At 35.9% G+C, this 20,419-nt stretch overlaps 1 protein-coding gene across 3 annotated transcripts in view; it reads left to right on the forward strand.

Annotated features, from left to right (window-relative positions):
* Positions 1–20,419, forward strand: part of PDS5A (PDS5 cohesin associated factor A) — a 133,318-nt gene that overhangs the window by 67,082 nt on the left and 45,817 nt on the right. For all 3 annotated transcript variants that reach the window (XM_029947030.1, XM_029947045.1, XM_029947037.1), the window contains exons 13-17: positions 153–266; positions 2,460–2,541; positions 3,777–3,825; positions 4,006–4,145; positions 11,670–11,785. In XM_029947030.1, coding sequence (XP_029802890.1) covers positions 153–266; positions 2,460–2,541; positions 3,777–3,825; positions 4,006–4,145; positions 11,670–11,785 — 501 coding nt within the window. The remainder of the gene's footprint in view (positions 1–152; positions 267–2,459; positions 2,542–3,776; positions 3,826–4,005; positions 4,146–11,669; positions 11,786–20,419) is intronic.

Here is a 20,419-nt window from a genome sequence, read left to right on the forward strand (position 1 = left end):
TAATATCTTTTCCATCGTATTTTTACATATAGGCATTACTGTTTGCACACATAGGTCTGGTAGTTTTACGTGAGATGGTTAAAATATAAAATGCCTGCTGCTTCTAAAAAATAGATTAATTATGTCATTGGTGGGTATTTTTTGTTTCATAGACTGTTGGTAGAGAAAATCTTTGCTCAGTATCTTGTCCCCCACAACCTGGAAACAGAAGAGAGAATGAAATGCTTATATTATTTATATGCTAGTTTGGATCCAAATGCTGTCAAGTAAGTTACTTTTTAAATGAATGTTTGGAGTTAAAGATTTTATAAAATTACTTCACCTTATCTAATTGTTGTTGATGGGGTTATTACTTCTAGTTGAGTCAGGAACTTCAGGTAAAATACTTATAGAGAAAAATTTTACAAATTCAGATAAATTAAAAGCAAAAATAGTCCTATATGCATAGATATATTTTGGCCACTGAGTCTGTAATATGTATATTGTTTCAGGGATTCAAAGAAATCCCCATGTCAAAATTACTTTTGTCTGCCTGTTAACTGGAGTCTAAATTACATTATTGGAGCTTTGTAATACTATGTCTAAGAACTAAGTACTGCTTCTTTATCAGGAAAGCATATCTAGATCACCTCTATGTAGAATGACCATATGATTGGTAGTCTGAACTGGGATATTTTTGAGACTGAAATGCACTATTAATATTTTTGATCAGACAGTTGAGATAAATTTTAACTGTCCTAGGCCAACTAGGCTGTGTGGTCACTCCACTGTAATAAAGTTTTTTTAAAAGTAAACAAGTCTTGTTGTTGAGAAATCTGGTTCTTCTGAAAAGAACCTCAGCGTGTGTGTGTTTATTATATGTGTATATTATATATTGTATAGTTATTTTTTAACTTTCATATAATTTCAGACTTACAGAAAGACTGTGGGAATAGTACAGTGCATTATGATCTTCCTTAGACCCAGATTCATCATTTGCTTTATCATTTGCCATTTGCATGTACTTTTTCTTTATAACTAAATACATAAGTATTTTCTTCTGAACTGTCTGAGAGTAATTTGCAGACGTTAGATTCCACTACCCCTAAATTTTTCATTATACATTCCCTAAGAATAGGATATAACCAGCGTATTCTTACCAAATCAAGAGATTTAACATTGGTACAATATTATTGTCTAATGTGTATTTAAATTTACTCAATTGTCTCAATAATGTGCTTTATGGTTTTTTTTTTCCCCCCTTTCTAGGATTACAGATTGCATATTTGATTGTCATGTGTCTAGTCTCTTAACTAGGAGCCATTGCTCACTCGCTCTTTGTTTTTTAGGACTTTGATAACTGGGGAAGAGTATAGCATACTCCAGTCCAATTATTTTGTAGAATATTCCCTCAATTTAGGTTCATCTAGTGTTTCCTCATTATTAGATTGAGTTTATACATTTTCAACAGAAATTCTACAGAGGTAACCTAGTATCCTTAGTGCATCATATTAGGAGGCATTAGCCATCATTTGTTTTTAATTTGTAAGTAATTCCTAATGCTCAGTCCAGGTAGTAAATTCCTGGCCTAAAGTTTAGTCTCTGATTATATTTCAAAATATTGGCAACCAATACTAATAGTCTAACAAAACAATAGACTAATATCTGAGAGGTCCTATACACCTGGAATTATGGACTGTGTAGAAGAAAATCTGTTTTCATGGAGAGAAAGGAGTCTAGAATAAACACTCAAGTTGAATTTGGTTCCTTGAATTTATATCATTTCTAAGAAGTTCATTTCTACAGCCTTTGATGCATACATCTTAGTTTGCCATGAAAAGCCTTTATAATATGATCCTTTTCTACAGTATGTTTCAGCTTCCTGATACTACTCCACTCATACTCTGTGTTCCAAATCTGTAAAACTCTTTTTAAGTTTCCTTTGTTATAGGCATTTTGATGACATTTTATCTTTTATGCCAGAAGATTCTAATTACCTCTGCTTAGAATGTCTTTTGGTCCCTTCATTTAAGCATCCTTAAGATCTAAATTCATCCTTCTGAACTTCTCAGATATTTTTTCTCATAAGAAGCCTTATATTTAACCATTTTAAACTAACCTGTTTGGGATGCCTGGGTGGCTTAGTTATGAGCCATCACTCTTGATTTTGGCTCAGGTCATGGTCTCCCCACATCAGGCTCTGCACTCATAGAGTGGAGCACAGAGCCTCTTTGGGACTCTATCTTCCCTTTCTCTCTGCCCATCCCCTTCTTTCTCTCTCTCTCAAATAAATGTTTAAAGACATGTTTAACCTGTCTTAATCTTAATAAATAAATGTCAGTGCTGGTGCTTTAAGATTTTAGGTAGCTATAAAACCATGGTGTATTTATACAAGGCAACTATAAAAGTAGTACAGTTGAGTAGTTATCACAATTGCTATATTACGTTACCTTTTTTCATGCTTATCTCTTTATTAACAGAGCTCTCAATGAAATGTGGAAGTGTCAGAACATGCTTAGAAGTCATGTACGAGAACTGTTGGATTTGCACAAGCAACCTACGGTAGGTTCATGATTTATTTAAATTAAGTTTGTTATGGTCATTGTTCAGTTTTTCTCTAGTCACATAATAATGAAGCAAGCAAAAAGTATTTTGAGTGTTTTCCAAATGTCAGTTACGCATAATTTGTGTAATTTTCTAAACAAAATTTGCACTGTAAATGAATATAACAAAATTTTATTTTCTAGCATGAGCAAAGAAATGGTGATGTCTAGTTTATCACTTTAGATACCAAGAGTTTATACATAGTTCATCAGTTTTCAGATAATTAGAATTAAACCTCAAGATGAAATTCTGTATAAAGTCATGATTTTTTCTTAACTCCATGATTTTTTGGTCTTCAGTGTAGAGTCAGTATCAGATTCAATGCCAATCCTATAAATATGCCAAAGATAAATTAACAAAAAAATTCTGCCTAATGTCTTCTGGAAGATGGGGGAAAGAAACTTTAATAATTTCTTAATATAATTCTAAACACGTTTGCTGTAATAGCTGTTCTTAACTAGGGAATCAGAGAGACTACGGAATGATCTATTGATGCTAAAGCAAGGGTTGGCAGATTTTTTTTTTTTTTTTTTTGTAACTGATCAGATTGTAAAAATTTAGGCTTTGCTAGCCATAAAGTCTTGGTGAACTTATCAAATCTGCCTCTATAAAATTGCAAAAGCAGTCATAGACTATATGTAAATAAACTATGTTTCAGCAAACCTTTAATAAAAACAAGTGGTTCAGGGGACCATAGTTTACCAATTTCTTACTTTATTGTGTTAGACATTACAGAAGTACTTTTTGAATATGTCTTGCCAAAGTGAGCACCAGAAGTATTTATTGGAAGGGACATGATTTTCTGAGGTGATTTTAGTAATAGATCATAGAATTATTCAGGAAGAAATTTTTTTCTTTTCACAGTTTTAGCTAATTTTCTTTTATGTATGGTTTCACAGTAATTTTAGTATGATAATTGTTTCAGTTATCTTCAGTCTTCTGGCAAAATGTTTTCCTATGGAAATTATATATTCCTTTTTTAAATACCTTCCTCTGACATCACCTTTCTTTCTGTTTGTCCTAACTTAATAGTTGTTGCTACTCCACAATTCTTTGTTAACAACTTATGGTATAGATTTTCTGGTGGCTGGTTTGTGATGATTTTTTTTTAACTTGAATGTATAATAATTGAGTTTGGATTTTTTTACAGAAATTTGTTAACTCATATGATGTCTTTTTGTCTTAAATTTCAGTCAGAGGCTAACTGTTCTGCCATGTTTGGAAAACTGATGACCATAGCAAGTGAGTTTGTTTATTCACTCCATATATAATATATAAACATCAAAACAGACAAATAATTTACCCGATGGGACAATTTATACTAAGTAGGAAAAAATAGCTCTGTAATTTTTAAGAGAGTTTGCTCTTAGTTTAGTAGAGTAGTTTTTCTTTTATAATACTGATTCTCTTCCATTTTTATAGAGAATTTGCCTGATCCTGGGAAAGCACAAGATTTTGTGAAGAAATTTAACCAGGTTCTTGGTGATGATGAAAAATTACGGTCTCAGCTGGAGTTATTAATCAGTCCAACCTGTTCATGCAAACAGGCAGATGTTTGTGTGGTTAGTAAATTACACTTGTACATTGTTCTTTTACCTTTGCTTATTAAAATTTGTGTTTCATTAAAATCTCCTTTACATAAATTTTTTGTGTTAATTTAAAACTATATTGTGAGCTATGAATTACTCAGGAGTATATTTGTGATTAGCTTGGTTGTCTTACCATTGTTCAGCCAAATTCCAGGAAAAGCACTAGCAAAGTAAGTCAGGGAGATTGGTCCTAGGAACTGAGCAAGAAAGTATGCTTTGTATTTAGTGAACATTTGTTAATGTAAACAGTTTTCTGAATCCTTGTGTGTGCATACATCTTCTTCATTCCTGTATTAGGATGGAAATAACCCTTGTCAATAAATTAGCAATAGTTACATTGTCATACATGCTTTTATAGATAAGGTAGTTCCTATTTAGGTTTTTGTCTTCATTCTATACCTGGATTCTTTATTTTATAGAAAAACCAGTATTCATTGAAAATATCAGGAAGGAACTTCATCCATATTCATTTATTCAGCATTTTATGAGTTTTGTGTTTGAACTTCAGCTATACCATTTACTACCAATGTTAACTTTAGTAAGTTCTTCAATATTTTGTAGCCTCATTTTTCTCATCTATATATGTTAAAAACCTCACAGGATTGTTAGAAGATTGTGTGTGTGTGTGCGCGCGCACATGAGAGAGAGAGAGTGTGTGTGTATCCTATTACATGGTCCTTTTGGATTTAAATACATTGTATTTCTGTGGTAGAGCACATATATTACAACTGCTGTGTTTGGGACTAGGCTTACAGAAATGAATGAGAAAAAAATTATTTCAGATATTTATGTCTCACTTTGTTGTAGTAAGAATTAGAGTGGGATAATTGTTGAAGAAAGGTAGGAAGACTGTGTGCATGTGTACAAAATGGTGTGAGAGCATGGAGTAGGTGTTTTTTATTTGTTCTAGGGATACTGGGTCTTTAAGTGGATCAAAAGAAACCAGGAATCAGGAAGAGATGAGGAGAAGCTAAGTTAGGGAAGAAAACAGAGGACTCTTCTTAGTATCTAGGGATATGGATATGCCAACCACCCAGACTATCTCAACCTTTGCATTTCTGAACTGAGTGGTTTGCCTGAAACGTTTAAAAGTTTCATTTACTTCTTGGGGATTTAGAAGTCTAGTTCCAGAGTGCTCTGGCCTGCAGGGCATCAACTAATATAATTTGATCATAGAATGAAATAGCTTGAAAAAAACTCAGAAATAGTTGGTTTAAGCATTTCATTTTACAAATAAAGACGTTGAATTTTAGGGTTTCTCATCCAGTGTTTTGGATCTAGTGATAGTGGCTGAGCTTCAGGTAAAGTCTAGATCTCCTAAGTCCACAATAGTGTTCTTTCTATACATTTTATTGTTGGCAGAAGAGCCAGTTCAAACTGAGTACTTCTCAACAAATGTGGGTCTTGAGAAAGAACTATAGGTGGTGTTTTGGGTCTGAGGAAAACAGAAACTAAGCTTGAGTTTGAAAAAATGGCAATAACATGAATTCCTACTATTTGTTAGACCATAAATATTTAAGAGTTTCTAAATCCAAAAAGTATATGCAAAATAGATGTTTTTAACCAAAATATCTCAGCATGAATACCACAGTCATGCAGTGTAGCCAATCAGTGCTCCTGATTTTAGCAACCAGGAAAGTAGAGATGAGGAGGACTGCAGTTGCACTGGAAAGAGCAAAGTAATGAGGGGCACCTGCCTGGCTCGGTTGGTTGGGCGTCTGACTTCAGCCCAGGTCATGATCTCACAGCTCGTGAGTTCAAGCCCCATGTGGGGCTCTGTGCTGAGAGTTCAGAGCCTGGAGCCTGCTTTGAATTCTTTGTCTCTCTCTGCCCCTTCCCAGCTTGTACTCTGTCGTCGTCTCTCAAAAATAAACAAACATTTAAAAAAAATTTTTTTTAAAGTAATGATAATTTTTTGGAGGGGAAATTATTCTGAAGATATTTTAAGTAGTGGTCCACAGAATAGCTAATAGAAGTCTCTTCTAGTAGAAAACATTCTACTCCTAATGTTTCTTAGTTTTTTTTTTCTTTGGTGAATGGTTTCACAGTAATTCCTTTTCTGGCTTTTATGTAAGTATTGTGTGTTCTCTGAGCACATTATCTAACTTACCTGTATTTTGAGTATAAAATAGGATTTGTAATACTCTTTAAACACTCAGGAAAACACCACTGTTAGTTTTTGCCATTTTCCAGAATATCTGTATCCTTTTATCCTTCTTCCCAAGGGTTACTGATAAGTTATATATATCCTCTATCATCACATTCTTTTTTTTTTTTCTGATGCTTTCATTTTGAAACAGAAGAATAAAGAAGAAATAAATATACAAACAAAATTTAGTTTCTGTTGTTCTATGTAGCTTTCATTCTATCTCTGAGAATCCCTTTCTGTCCTCTACTAATGTGTATATACCACCACTTCCTTTTTTTCTAAATGACAATCACTTCATCTCAAGAAATGAATATTACTCAGTAACAAAAGTTTTGAAGGAATGGAGATTTAATACTTTGAGCAAGGAATAACAGACACATACTGTGGCTTAATACATACATACATGATACTATAGTGAGAGAGGAAGAGCAGTGGTATTGTGGTATGTGCTGTTTAGATTTGCTTTCCCTTTGGACTTTATGTTTTAAGTTTCCACACCTTTGTTCTAGAGAAGGATCACATCATATTTGCCATGGCATGAGCTCTGCATGCTATTTGATGCTCTAGCATCTCCCTATGACCAAAGTTTATAAATTTCAAGATTTTATCTAGGAGGCTTATTAATGAAGCATTTGAGATAAGTCCTAGGTTTGAATTCCAGCTGTACCATTTGCTACCATTGTGACTGTTAGTGAGTTACTCAGTATTTCTGAGCCTCCTTTTCTTCATCTATAAATATTATCAACCTCATGAGATTGTTAGAATAAGATAAAATGAAATTTTGTTTATGGCCTAATATAAGACCCCTTGCACTGCCCCATAAGATGTAAATAAGTGGTAATTTTTGTCATACTGCATATACATGACAAACACTAGCAGTTCTTTAAATATGTGGAGAGGGATCACAAATCTCCATCTTTTTAACGGTCTCAAAGTGATACTATACTGTTAGAGTACTTACAGATCACACCTTAAAAAATTGTTCTCGGGGCGCCTGGGTGGCTCAGTCAGTTAAGCGTCCGGCTTCAGCTCAGATCATGATCTCACAGTTGGTGGGTTCGAGCTCCATATCGGGCTCTGTCCTGACAGCAGCTCAGAGCCTGGAGCCTGCTTCAGATTCTGTATCTCTCTCTCTCTCTGACCCTCCCCTGCTCGCACTGTCTCTCTCTGTCTCTCAAAAATAAATTAAAAAACATTAAAAAAAATTTTTTTAATCATTCTCTACAGAGTTAACTGAATATGCATTGTATCTCTTCTGAAGGCCAAATTTTGGGTTGTCCCTTGATCAAGTCTACACCATTATAATTCACAGCATAATTTATTTTAAAGTTTTACTTATTTTTGAGAGAGAGAGAGAGAGAGAGAGAGCGTGAGCAAGGGAAGGTCAGAGAGAGAGGGAGACACAGAATCTGAAGACAGGCTCCAGGCTCTGAGCTGTCAGCACAGAGCCTGACACGGGGCTTGAACCCACGAACTGCGAAATCATGATCTGAGCCGAAGTCGGACGCTTAACCGATTGAGCCACCCAGGCGTTCCCCCTGCATAATTTAGTAAATTGTATTATACATAGTCTCTCACTGAGATTGCAGTTTAGGTGACAGAGGCAGGCAAATATTCCAGTAGAGAATCCAGTGTGGTAAGTATTCTTACAAAATCATGTCCTTTGTAACATAAAGGAACAGCACCCATTCCAGGCTGGGTTGGAAATTGGAAGAGCTTATTCTAGAATAAGTCATTGCCGAATTGAATCTTAAAGTATGTAAGTAGGGATTAGAACACTAAATGACTGCTGTATTTCTAGCCTGAGTAACTGGATATCGGAGAAGATATTTGAGGGATAGGAAGAGATAACGAAGATATTTGAGGGATAGGAAAAGATAACGGCCTCTCTGCAGTTGTGTTTAGAAGTCTGGAATTCAAGACTGGTTGGTATAGTTCCTGGAGGAGGTAAAGAAAAAAATGAAAAGGGAGAGAGATGCTAACGTGTGTTATTTAGTAACGATCATCAGATGTTTCCTGTTGTCTTAATTTAATTTTTCTATAGTTGGAATGATGTACATATAGGAGTGATATGATTTATTGTAAGAAATATATCTATGGTCTTTGTCCCCCATTTCTGGCACAGAACTAAAACTCTAAATTTCCGAAGTACAGAAAGCCACAGCAGTGTCTTTTGTTATGTTAATGAGGCGCCTTTAAGAGCTAGGCCTAAGGATGGGGACTGGTTGTCTGTGGAACCAATTACATTAGAGGGTTGGAACTTTCAGCCCTACCCTCTGACCTCTGGAGAGGGGAGAGGGGTTGAAAATTGAGTTCAATCACCAATGGCCAATGGTATGGTCAATCAAACCTATGTAATAAAGCCTCCATAAAAACTAAAAAAGACCCAAGTTCAGAAAGGATCTGGGTTGGTGGACAAGTAGAGATCTGGGGAGAGTGGCAGACTCACAGAAGGAATGGGAAGCTCCCTGTCCTTGCCACATACTTTGCCCAATGCATCTCCTCCATCTGACTACTCCTTAATTATATATCCTTTTATAATAAACCAATAATCTGGTAAGTAAATATTGCTCTGAGTTCTGTGAGCCACTCTAGCAAGTTAATCAGACCGATGGAAGGAGAAGGTTATGGGAACCTAGATTTACAGCCAGTAGGTCAGAAGTATAGGCAACAACCTGGGCAGGGGCAGGGGCAGGGATGGGATGCAGTCTTAAGAGACCGAACCCTTAACCTGTGGGAACCAATGCTCTCTTAGATAGACAGTGTCAGAATACAGTTGAATTGTAGGATCCCTGCTGGTGTTTGGAGAATTCCTTATTGGTTGTGGGAAGCCCCCCCCCCCCCGAACCCCCCCCCTCCATTGGAATTGTGTTTAGGAACTGAAAAGAACAGGTCACTGTAACATGGAAGTTAAACCTTTAGAAACCGCTTCTTGTGAAAAATTGCTTTATCTAGTTTACTGATTCCAGCTGTAAAGATTATTGATAACGTTAAATCCCCTTAGGAGACATTTTGATTAGGAAAACAAAGAAGTATATGAGGGGAAATACCATGTATGTGAAAGAGTACAGTTTTTTAACAAACATATTTTATTGTCAAAAAGAAAAAGTATGAAGAACAAAGGAGATATATAAATGCAAACTTTGTAAGCTCTTTAGTTTTGGAGTAACAAGATTAATAAATTATAAGCTTGTTGAGAATAGGGACTCTGTTTGATATTCTTTAAGAGTGCTTAATACTTGTAAACATGTATCAGTAGTAGTATCAATCTGCAGTGTTAGCATAGTTGAGGAGAATTTTGGGAATATTGTCAGATGCAGGAAGAATTCATTTTATTTTTTCCTGATGTCATTTCCTAAAATGATTACATGTAATGATTACTTCTATTTGAAGCTTTGTCAGTTATGAAACTTCTTGTTCATCTTAGATGTTCCTGTTTGTGCATTGGAAATGTGTGTGGGTATTTTTTTTTCTTAATTGCATAAAAAAACCAAAGAAACCGTTTATTTGTTGCTACAAACTAGTTGGCGTATGTTGCCACAAACTAATTTGACTTCCTGCATATGTCCAGTATCACTTAAGATTATCACATATAATAATTGTTGTGAGAAAGTACCTAAATATTATATACATAAAATATTGTTATGAAGGATTATTTACATGTAATGTTATATTGGAATATAAAAACATTGTTTTAAAAATTAATTGTATCTAGTATTGTTTACGTACATGGGTATATTTTATATAGTAGTATTACTGGCTTGTATAATTGTGAATTATTCTTTTTCCCTTTAGGATTTCCCTTATTTTTTCTATGCTTGTTGCTAGTACCATAACTGTCTCTCTTGATGCCTTGGTTTTGTTTTAGGTTTTGTCTTTTTTAGTAACCTATTCCAAAGTACTGACTAGTATGGTTTGCCTAGCAATTTTCCAACAGGCTTATTTGTTATTGAGTGATCACTGACATTATTTTAGGTTAAAGAAATTACATTTTATGCTAGGGATGAAAAGTTTCCTTTTGGGGAGACCTGCACAAAAACAAATTTGATTTTGAAATACAGTAACAGTACTTAAATCCGGATTTAAAATGTATACCTGTGGGTTACAGCAAAGTATGTAAGGACTGAGCACTGACTAAAAGATTTCTTTATTTTCTCAAATGCTGACATTTTGCTAAGTTAATTACTTGCAAAATAAACTTCTAAAATAAATCAAGCATCTCTTAATAACTAAAAAATTTTCCCCAAGACTTACACTCTGACAAACATGGGTAGTATCCAACTTAATATTGTCTTTATAAAATTAACTTATGTCAAGATATCATTGAAATCATAGAAATTTTTTCCTTTCTTCCTTGTCCCCCTAAATATATATTTTTTATGTTTTTCATGATAAAAAAGCATATAAAGTGACTATTATTTGTTACTGCTTTATAGTTTGGATGGTACTTTTAATACACGTTATCTTTTCACCCAAAATTCATATTTACTCATCAGAAATATTCAATTAAATGCATTGTGATTAAACTTCTTCCCCTAGTCCTAGCACTTTGTGATTTTAACCTTGTCTTTGGGAAAATCAGGCTCTCTAATAATTAAGTCACAATATATTCTTTAGAAACTCCAGCAATAATGTGTTTTCTATGTAGGAACTATTTTATCTAATGCCACTATCTTTGGAATCACCTATGTTTTTCCAGAACTAAAAAATCTTATAAATAATTACATACCTAGAATCTCTCCCTCACTAAAAACACAAATCATTAACAGAAATAAAACATAATATTCTGTCAAATTATGAAATAAACTAATAAAGCCATGAATAATACCATGAATGTATTAATTATTAACTTTTTGGAAGAGCATTAAAATAGATTGTTTACTAAGCAGTAATTTCATGGGAGAATTATGAGACGAAAGATATATGTCCTCCCCTTTCTGTCCTCCACAGTCCAGATTTTGCAGTGATAACCTAATGAGTATATAATTTAGTCTAAAGCAGAGTTAGGACTAAAACAGATTCTGCTGCTTTTGAATCTTTTTTTTTTTTTTTTTATGGTTTTTATTTTGGAGAGACAGAGACAGTGTGAGCAGGGGAGGGTCAGAGAGAGAAGGAGACAGAATGTGAAGCAGGCTCCAGGCTCTGAGCTGTCAGCACAGAGCTCAACGCAGGGCTCGAACCCATGAACCATGAGATCATGACCTGAGCTGAAGCCGGATGCTCAATTGACTGAGCCACCCAGGCACCCCTGGTTTTGAATCTTTAAATACTTTTGATACCTATAATATTTTTATTTTGAAAAATATGAAAGTGAATCATACTTATGGTAAAATCTTTTCTTTCTATAGAGAGAAATAGCTCGAAAACTTGCAAATCCTAAGCAGCCAACAAACCCTTTTCTAGAGATGGTCAAATTTCTGTTGGAAAGAATTGCACCTGTGCACATCGATTCAGAAGCCATAAGGTAAGCCAGGAAATCTCACTTAAAAGTAGAATATGATCTGAAACCACAGTGTGGTAAGTTTAAATTCTGCATCCCTACAAAAACCTAAAAAGTTTAGGTATATACCTTTTTAATGTATCATTCAAGTTGAAAAAAGGGCCTACTTATTTTTTAGTCATTGGCATACTTCAATGATTTAATTTTTTTAGAGTTCTTGTGTTTATTTTTAGCCTATATGTACTCATTAAAGAAAACCCTAGAACACTAAAAATGGATAAAGAAATTTTTATATCCATAGGCTGTCAAATCAATCTTTGAGTTTTCTTAACCATTTTGATTTCCACACAACATTCCTGTAATATGTATTGTATCACTGTTCAGTTGAGATCGGTTAAAACAGAATAGTATTTTGAAAAGAGAATAAGTTGCCATTAGACTAATCTGCTGTTAGAACATGTGTCTGCTACATACCAGTTTTGCGTCATTGGAAGAAACGTAATCTATCTGAGTTTTTAATTTTATTTTTTAATATGCATATAACATCTCTTTGTCCTATGTTTGTGAGAATTAGAGATAACATAAAAACAAAGCGGCCTGGCATAATAGACATTGACAGCTATTGTTTTTTATTAAGTGTTTTCCATAATTTCATGCATTTCAGTTGTTTCCAGTGATTTCTCTTGTAAACTTCTGTAAATACTTTTTCCTTGCACTAACCATTTTTTCAGTAGACAAGCTATGTATCTTCCTTTTCATGTTGGGTTACTATATAGTACTTACTGATACTGTTTTGTTTTCTGTTGGTTCTTTCTCTTTTTTTAATGTTTATTTTTGAGAGAGAAAGACAGAGTATGATTGAGGGAGGGGCAGAAAGAAAGAAGGGGAGACAGAATCTGAAGCAGGCTCCAGGCTCCAAGCTGTCAGCACAGAGCCCAATGTAGGACTCAAACTCCCGAACCACAAGATCATGACCTGAGCTAAAGTTGGATGCTTAACCAATTAACCCCCCCACACACAACCTTTATTGGTTTTCGTTTTAAACGGCCTTGAGACCTGAATCTGGCTATTAGTTATTTCACCATATGTGAATTATTGCTTTGGTTGCATTAAAATGCCAGTTGTATTAGTTTTCTTTCTTTTTTTTTTTTTATTTTTTTTTTGTGTCTTTATTATTTTATTTTGAGAGACAGAGTGAGTGGGGGAGGGGCAGAAAGAGAGAGGGAGACAAAGAATCTGAAGCAGGCTCCAGGATCTGAGCTGTCAGCACAGAGCTTGACGCGGGGCTTGAACCCATGGACTGTGAGATCATGCATGATCTGAGCCGAAGTCGGATGCTTAACTGACTAAGCCACCTAGGTGCCCCGCAGTTGTATTAGTTTTCTAGGGCTGCCATAACAAAATACCACAACTGAGTGACTTTAACAACAGAAATTTATTTTCTCACAGATCTGGAGGCTAGAAGTTAAAGATCAAGGTGCCATCAAGTTTGATTTCTTCTGAAGACTCTCTTCTTGACTTGCAGATAGCCTCCTATTCACTGTCTCCTTACAGGGTCTTACCTTATCTGTGTCCTGATCTTCTTTTCATAGAAGAACAATAATTATATTGCATAATGGCCCACACATTTCACCGCATTTTACCTTAATTACCTCTTGTAAAGCCCTGTTTTCAAATACGGTCACATCAGGTATTGGAGATTAGATTTCAACATATGAATTTGGGGATACATGGTGCCGCTCATAATAGCAATGTCTGTCTACTATTTTCTTTTTTAAAGTTTGTTTATTTTTGAGAAAAAGAGAGAGTGAGTGGGGTAGGTGCAAAAAGAGAGGGGGACAGAGGATCCGAAGTGGGCTCTGCGCTGACAGCAGAGAGCTTCACATGGGGCTCGAACTCAACCAACCACAAGATCATACCTGGAGCCAAAATCAGGAGTGGGAGCTTAACCGACTGAGCCACTCAGGCGCCCCTAATATTTTCCTTTTTGACTAAGATTTCCTCATTATTTAGTTTCCTTATTTGCAAATAAGGTTTTCAGAGAGTTAAGTCGTTTGTTCACAGCTAGGTAATGACAGAAACCATAGATTTGTTTAATTTTTCCAAAGGATGGCAGTAATTTTGTTTTAATTTTTTAAATTTGGTTTTTTAGGGGCGCCTGGGTGGCTCAGTCGGTTAAGCCTCCAACTTCGGCTCAGGTCAGATCTCATGTTTGTGGGTTCGAGCCCCACGTCAGGCTCTGTGCTGACAGCCAGCTCAGAGCCTGGAGCCTGCTTCCAGTTCAGTGTCTCCTTCTCTCTCTGCCCCTACTCCTCTCATGCTCTGTCTCTCTCACTATCAAAAATAAATTAAAAAAAAAAAACATTAAGAAAAATTGTTTTTTAATTTTAATTTTTATTTATTTTTAGTTTTTTAAATGTTTTTTATTTATTATTGAGAGATAAGGAGAGACAGCACGAGCAGGGGAGGGTCAGAGAGAGAGGGAGACACAGAATCTGAAGCAGGCTCTAGGCTCTGAACTAGCTGTCAGCACAGAGCCCAACGTGGGGCTTGAACCCACGAACCGTGAGATAATGACCTGAGCCGAAGTCGGACACTTTAACCAACTGAGCCACCCAGGTGCCCCTTAAATTTGTTTTTATTTTTATTTTTTTAAATTGGCTTCTCACCCAATGCAAAGCCCAGTGCAGGGCTTGAATCCACGACCCTGAGTCAAGAACTGAGCTGAGATCAAGAGTCGGACAATCAACCAGCTGAGCCACCCAGGCACCCCTGTCTTAGTTTTGTTTGTTTTTTTGTTTTGGGTATAAACAAAATTACATTAATTTCAGGTGTACAACATAGGGGCTTGAACCTACAGCCCTGAGGTCAAGATCTCAGCTGAGATCAAGAGTTGGACGTTTAACCAACTGAGCCACCCAAGCACCCCTGATTTAATGTTTTTCTACTTGGGTATATTTCAGATACAATGTTAATTAGTTTCATCAGGTGTACAGCATAGTGATTTGTCATCTCTGTACCTTATGCTATGGCTCGCCACAAATTATAGCTACCATCTGTCACCATACAACACTATTACAGTATCATTAAGTATATCCCCTGTGCTGTACCTTTTATTCTGATAACTTATTCCATAGCTAGAAGCCTTTATCTCTCATTCCCCTTGTGCCTTTCCCTCCATCCCTCTTCCCTCTGGCAACTATCAGTTCTCTGTGTTTATAGGTCTGATTCTGCTTTTAGTTCGTTTATTCATTTGCTTTTTAAGATTCCACATATGAGTAAATCATTTGTGTTTGTCTTTCTGACTTATTTCACTTAGATAATATCCTCTAGGTCTATCCATGTGGTTGCAAATGACAAGACCTCATCCCTTTTTATGGCTGCATAATCCTGTGTGTGTGTGTGTGTGTGTGTGTGTGTGTGTGTGCGCGCGCGCGCGCGCACATACATACATATAGACATACACCACATCTTTATCCATCCATCTGTCATTAGACACTTGGGTTGCTTCTGTGTCTTGACTATTATAAATAATGCTGCAGTAAACATAGGGGTGCATATATCTTTTCACATTAGTATTCTCATTTTCTTTGGGTAAGTATCCAGTAGTGGAATTACTGGATCATATGATACTTATGTTTTTAGTTTTTTGAGGAATGTCCATATTTTCCACAGTGGCTGTACCATTTATTTTTGTTCCTACCAATACATTTATTATTTTTGATTCAGTGTCCTTTGCTCTACGCCATTTGATTTTAATGAGGTAAATCAAAGATATAGTACATGTAGATAGTACTCTTGCCTTTGCATATTCACTTTGAAAGAGACATACAGTGGCATTTACTGTTTGTCTCCATGACGTTTCACAGGGTTTCATTACATTAGTAAATTAAGTAAGCTAGTGCTTGACCTTCAATCTTAAAAAGACCAAAAACTCAGTTTTTTAAGTACCATTGGTATTTGGGCTCAGAGAAATCAACTTATGGTTAGGGTTTCTGAGAGACTATTTTTATGCAAAATTCTAATTTATTAATTTTAGCAAGAAATACATGTCACATAATATTTCTGTGTAAGCAAATCTTTATGGACTATTGGCACATAGAGGGTTTATTTCTTCATTTAACACACATTTAATGGAGGAGCTTGTAAAATACACTGGGTAACTGGGGAAGGATAGTTATATAACCCAAATTGTGTGGGATGGATTTGTTGTTAGAGCAGGTTCTGAGATGGATCACACATAAAATGGGTAGTGAAAGATCCGTTGGAATGGAGAGTAGCCAGGTGGAGATTGCAGGGGAAGAATAGTTCAGGCCACTCGCCCTGCGCCCTTGGGTAGATTATTTAAGCTACTCTGAGCTTTAGAATTTTCTCACCTTTAAAATAAGGATAATAATACATTACGATACAATAACAATACACTGCAATAAAATAAATAACTGGAATTGTTGAGAGGCTTAAATAACATGCATATATAAAACACTTAGCACAGTTCCTTGCACATAGTAATTACCAAGTGAACATTAGTAGCTATTCTAGGAGGAAAAAATACAAAACAAAGGCAAAGGAAATCAAGAAATATTTAGAAAATTGCATATACTTTAACCATAATGAAGGATTTTTGAAGAAAGGAATGAGGATAATAGAAAATCATCCTAAATATAACCAATTTTTCTTTAGTATATTTTCCCCAGACTTGTGCTTATACAAATACACATATCCATGCTCCAGTTAGTTGTCTGTAGATAGTGGTTGAATGTGAAGTAGTGATTGTAATAATGGGAGAGGAGTGAAATTTTACTCTCCTCAGGGAGAGGGTAAAATTTTAAAAGAAAAAGGTTGAGGACTGAATTCTAAGAAAAATTAATTAAGAAGTTGGCAAAAGAAGGAATTCATCATTAAATTTAAAAAATTTTTAACAACATGGTAAGGTGACAGATGGTAATTAAACTTATTGTGACCATTTTATAATGTTTATAAATATCAAATCACCCTACTGTATCCCTGAATCTAATGTAAGATTGTATGTCAATTTTTCTATTAAAAAATTTTTTTTCTTTGGCTCAGGTCAGATCTCATGTTCGTGGGTTCAAGCCCCGCGTCAGGCTCTATGCTGACAGCTAGCTCAGAGCCTGGGGCCTGCTTCCGGTTCTGTGTCTCCTTCTCTCTCTGCGCCTCCCCCTCTCATGCTCTGTCTCTCTCTGTATCAAAAATAAATAAAACATTAAAAACAATTAAAAAAGACATTAAAAAAATTTTTTTTAAGGAGGCTTGGTCAAAAGTGGAAAATCAGGAGAGAGTGGTAATACAGAGGCCAAAGAGTGACTAAAAGGTGGAGAGGTTAGATGCTACCCAGAAGTAAAGTAGATACTGAAAAACATCCATTGGATTCAGAAAAAGGAAAAATGTCCCAATGGTCAGGATAGTTTCTTTGGAGTATCAAGGGTACACACAGTTTGCCACGGATTGACAAGAGTGTAAGATAGTCTTTCCCAGGGCGCCTGGGTGGCTCAGTCGGTTAAACCTCCGACTTTGGCTCAGGTCATGAGTCGGGCTGTGTGCTGACAGCTCAGAGCCTGGAGCCTGCTTCCAATTCTGATCTCTCTCTCTCTCTGCCCCTTCTCACTCATGCTCCGTCTCTCTCGGTCTCAAAAATTAAAAAAAAAAAAAAAAAGAAAGAAAGATAGTCCTTCCCAACATCCACATCATGGTACACAGAGAAAATGACAAAAATTGAGCAGAGAATACTGCTCAAGCCCAGAGGTAATTGACTTAGCTCAACAGGATCAGAGTAGGTTCCAAGGGATGAATACGTTGGGATAAATCCAAGGGATAAATACCTTGTCACACTTCCAAATTTGGGATGTAGGACAGCCACTGTAGACAGTTTAGCTATAAAAAGTTAAAGAGAAAAATGAGATAATGGAAAGAGAGGAAGTCTGAGGAAGGGTCTTTTGTTTTTAATGAAGAAATTTTGAATATTTAAATACCTTCGAGAGGTGGTAATAGAAAAGAAGAGAGGTTAAAGATGGGGGAAGGAATATCCTAGAATTATGATAGTGCAACATCCCTAAAGAAGAGAACAGGAAGAAGGAAATCTTTCCCATGACATGAAAAAATGATAGATACAAATTAGAGGAATTTAGAAGATAGGGTATAGAAAATTTGTTTTCACTCAAGGCCTCCGTTATTCTCTCTTAGGTTAAAAGTAATGTAGGTAGCCTGCTCAGTGGAAGAATTTAAACCTGAGTTAGAATGGTGAAGATTTATAACAGTTGTTATACAGCATAAAGAGAAAGGGACAGGGGCACCTGGGTGGCTCAGTCGGTTAAGCTTCTGACTTCGGCTCAGGTCAGATCTCACGTTCGTGGGTTCGAGCCCCGCATCAGGCTCTGTGCTGACAGCTAGCTCAGAGCCTGGAGCCTGCTTCCGGTTTTGTGTCTCCTCTCTCTGCCCCTCCCCCTCTCATGCTCTGTCTCTCTCTGTATAAAAAATAAATAAAAAATTTAAAAAATATATTAAAAAAAAGGGACATATAGAAGACTTTCTCATGCAATTTTGAATAGGCTCTTGAATTGGTGATAATCTTTTGCTTCATGATACCCCTGTGAAGCATATGGAGTATGATTTCTCTAATTTAGAAATGAAAATACTTTTATTAGAGAAAGGACTACGTTCCTGGATTCAAGACTTGGGTCTATCTCTTATAGCTTCTTGACTAATAATGGGGATCCACCCACATTATAATGAAAACAGAGATTATGCCTGTCTTGTTTTGCACTGCATTTCCAGGATAGACCCTAAGACTTGGCACATAATAGATGGCCAGTAAATACTTATTAAACAAATACATGTGTGACCTCTTATATATAATCAGATACATTCATAAAGTTCTTCAAACACATTTGTAATCTTGTTAAGTTGATGTATGATTTTATAGGATTTCCTCCAAATAGCACAATTCAGAATATTCTTCTCAAATTGGAAATAATTTTTTTAATATATGTCAGAGCTAAAACTTCTAGAGCAAAATACTGGGTAAGCAAGATATCTTAAATAAGACCTAAAAAGCACAAACAATGATGGAACACCTGGGTGACTCAGTCATTTAAGCATCCTACTCAATAAATGATTCAATTTAAAAAAAAGTGGACAGAAGATTTGAACAGACTTCACCAAATAAGTTATACATAGGAAATAAGCACAGGAAAAGACAATCAACATTATTACTCATTAGGGAAATATAAATTCAAATTCCAGTGAGAAATACCACTGCATGGCCATTGGAATGGATAAAATGAAAGATACTGTCCATAACAAGTATTGATGAGATTTTAGACTGAACCAAGTGTTGGTGATATAGGAGATAGTTTGTTGTAACACTAAGTGTACATATAATGTTACCATACAACTCAGGAATCCCATTCCTAGATCATTTGCCTACAAAAAAAAGAAAACAAGTTCCCATAAAGACTTAAACTTTGCTTGTAGCAGCTTTATTTATATCTTTAAACTAGATGTACCCTCAAAGTTCATCTGTGGGTAATTAGATAAACATACTGTGATAAATCCATACAACATAATACTTCTCAGCAATAGAACGCAGCAATGTGGAGGAATCTCAAGAGAACTATGTCACTTTTATAAAAGATGTCAGACACAAAATATGTGAGTTTCTAGAAAAGGTAAAATTATAGTGGCAGAAACCAAATCAGTGATTGCCAATGTGGAAAAAAGGAGATTGACCACACAGGGGAGCATAAGGCAATTTTTTGTGGAGATGGGAATGATTTTAGATATATATATTCACAATGAAGTACTACTTTATACCCACGAGTATGGCTATAATAAAAAAGATGAGTTGGAGAAGACTTTGAAAAATTGTTACCTCGTATATAGCTGGTGGGAATGTAAAATGATGGAGCTGCTTTGGAAAACAGTTTGGCAGCTCCTTAATAAGTTAAAATATAGAGGGGTTCCTGGGTGATTCAGTCAGTTAAGCATCTGACTTTGGCTCTGGTTATAATCTCGCGGTTTGTGAGTTAGAACCCACACCAGGCTCTCTACTGTCAGTGCCAAGCCCACTTTGGATCCTCTGTACCCCTCTCTGTCTGCCCTTCCCCGACTTGTGAGCACTTGGCGCCCACTCACACACTTGTGCTCTTTCACTCTCTGTCTCTCTCAAAAATAAACAAACATTTGCTGTGCCTGGGTGGCTCAGTCAGTTAAGTGTCCAACTCTTTTTTTTTTTTTTTAATGTTTTTACTTATGTTTGAGAGAGAGAGACAGCCTGAACAGGGGAGGGTCAGAGAAAGAAGGAGTCACAGGATCTGAAGACAGGCTCCTGGCTCTGAGCTAGCTGTCAGCACAGAGCCCAATGTGGGGCTCGAACCTGCGAACTGTGAGATCATGACTGGATCCGAAGCCAGACGCTTAACTGACTGAGCCACCCAGGTGTGCCCCGTAAGTGTCCAACACTTGATCTCAGTTCAGGTTATGATCTCACAGTTTATAGGTTCAAGCCCTGCATCATGCTTTGTGCTGACAACGTGGAGATTGCTTGGGATTCTGTCTCTCCCTCTCTCTGCCCCTCTCCCACTTTCTCTCTCTCCCTCTGTCTCTCTCAAAATAAATAAACTTTAAAAAGTAAATAAATAT

Source organism: Suricata suricatta, chromosome 1, assembly GCF_006229205.1.
Source record: "Suricata suricatta isolate VVHF042 chromosome 1, meerkat_22Aug2017_6uvM2_HiC, whole genome shotgun sequence".
Taxonomy (NCBI): Eukaryota; Metazoa; Chordata; class Mammalia; order Carnivora; family Herpestidae; genus Suricata; species Suricata suricatta.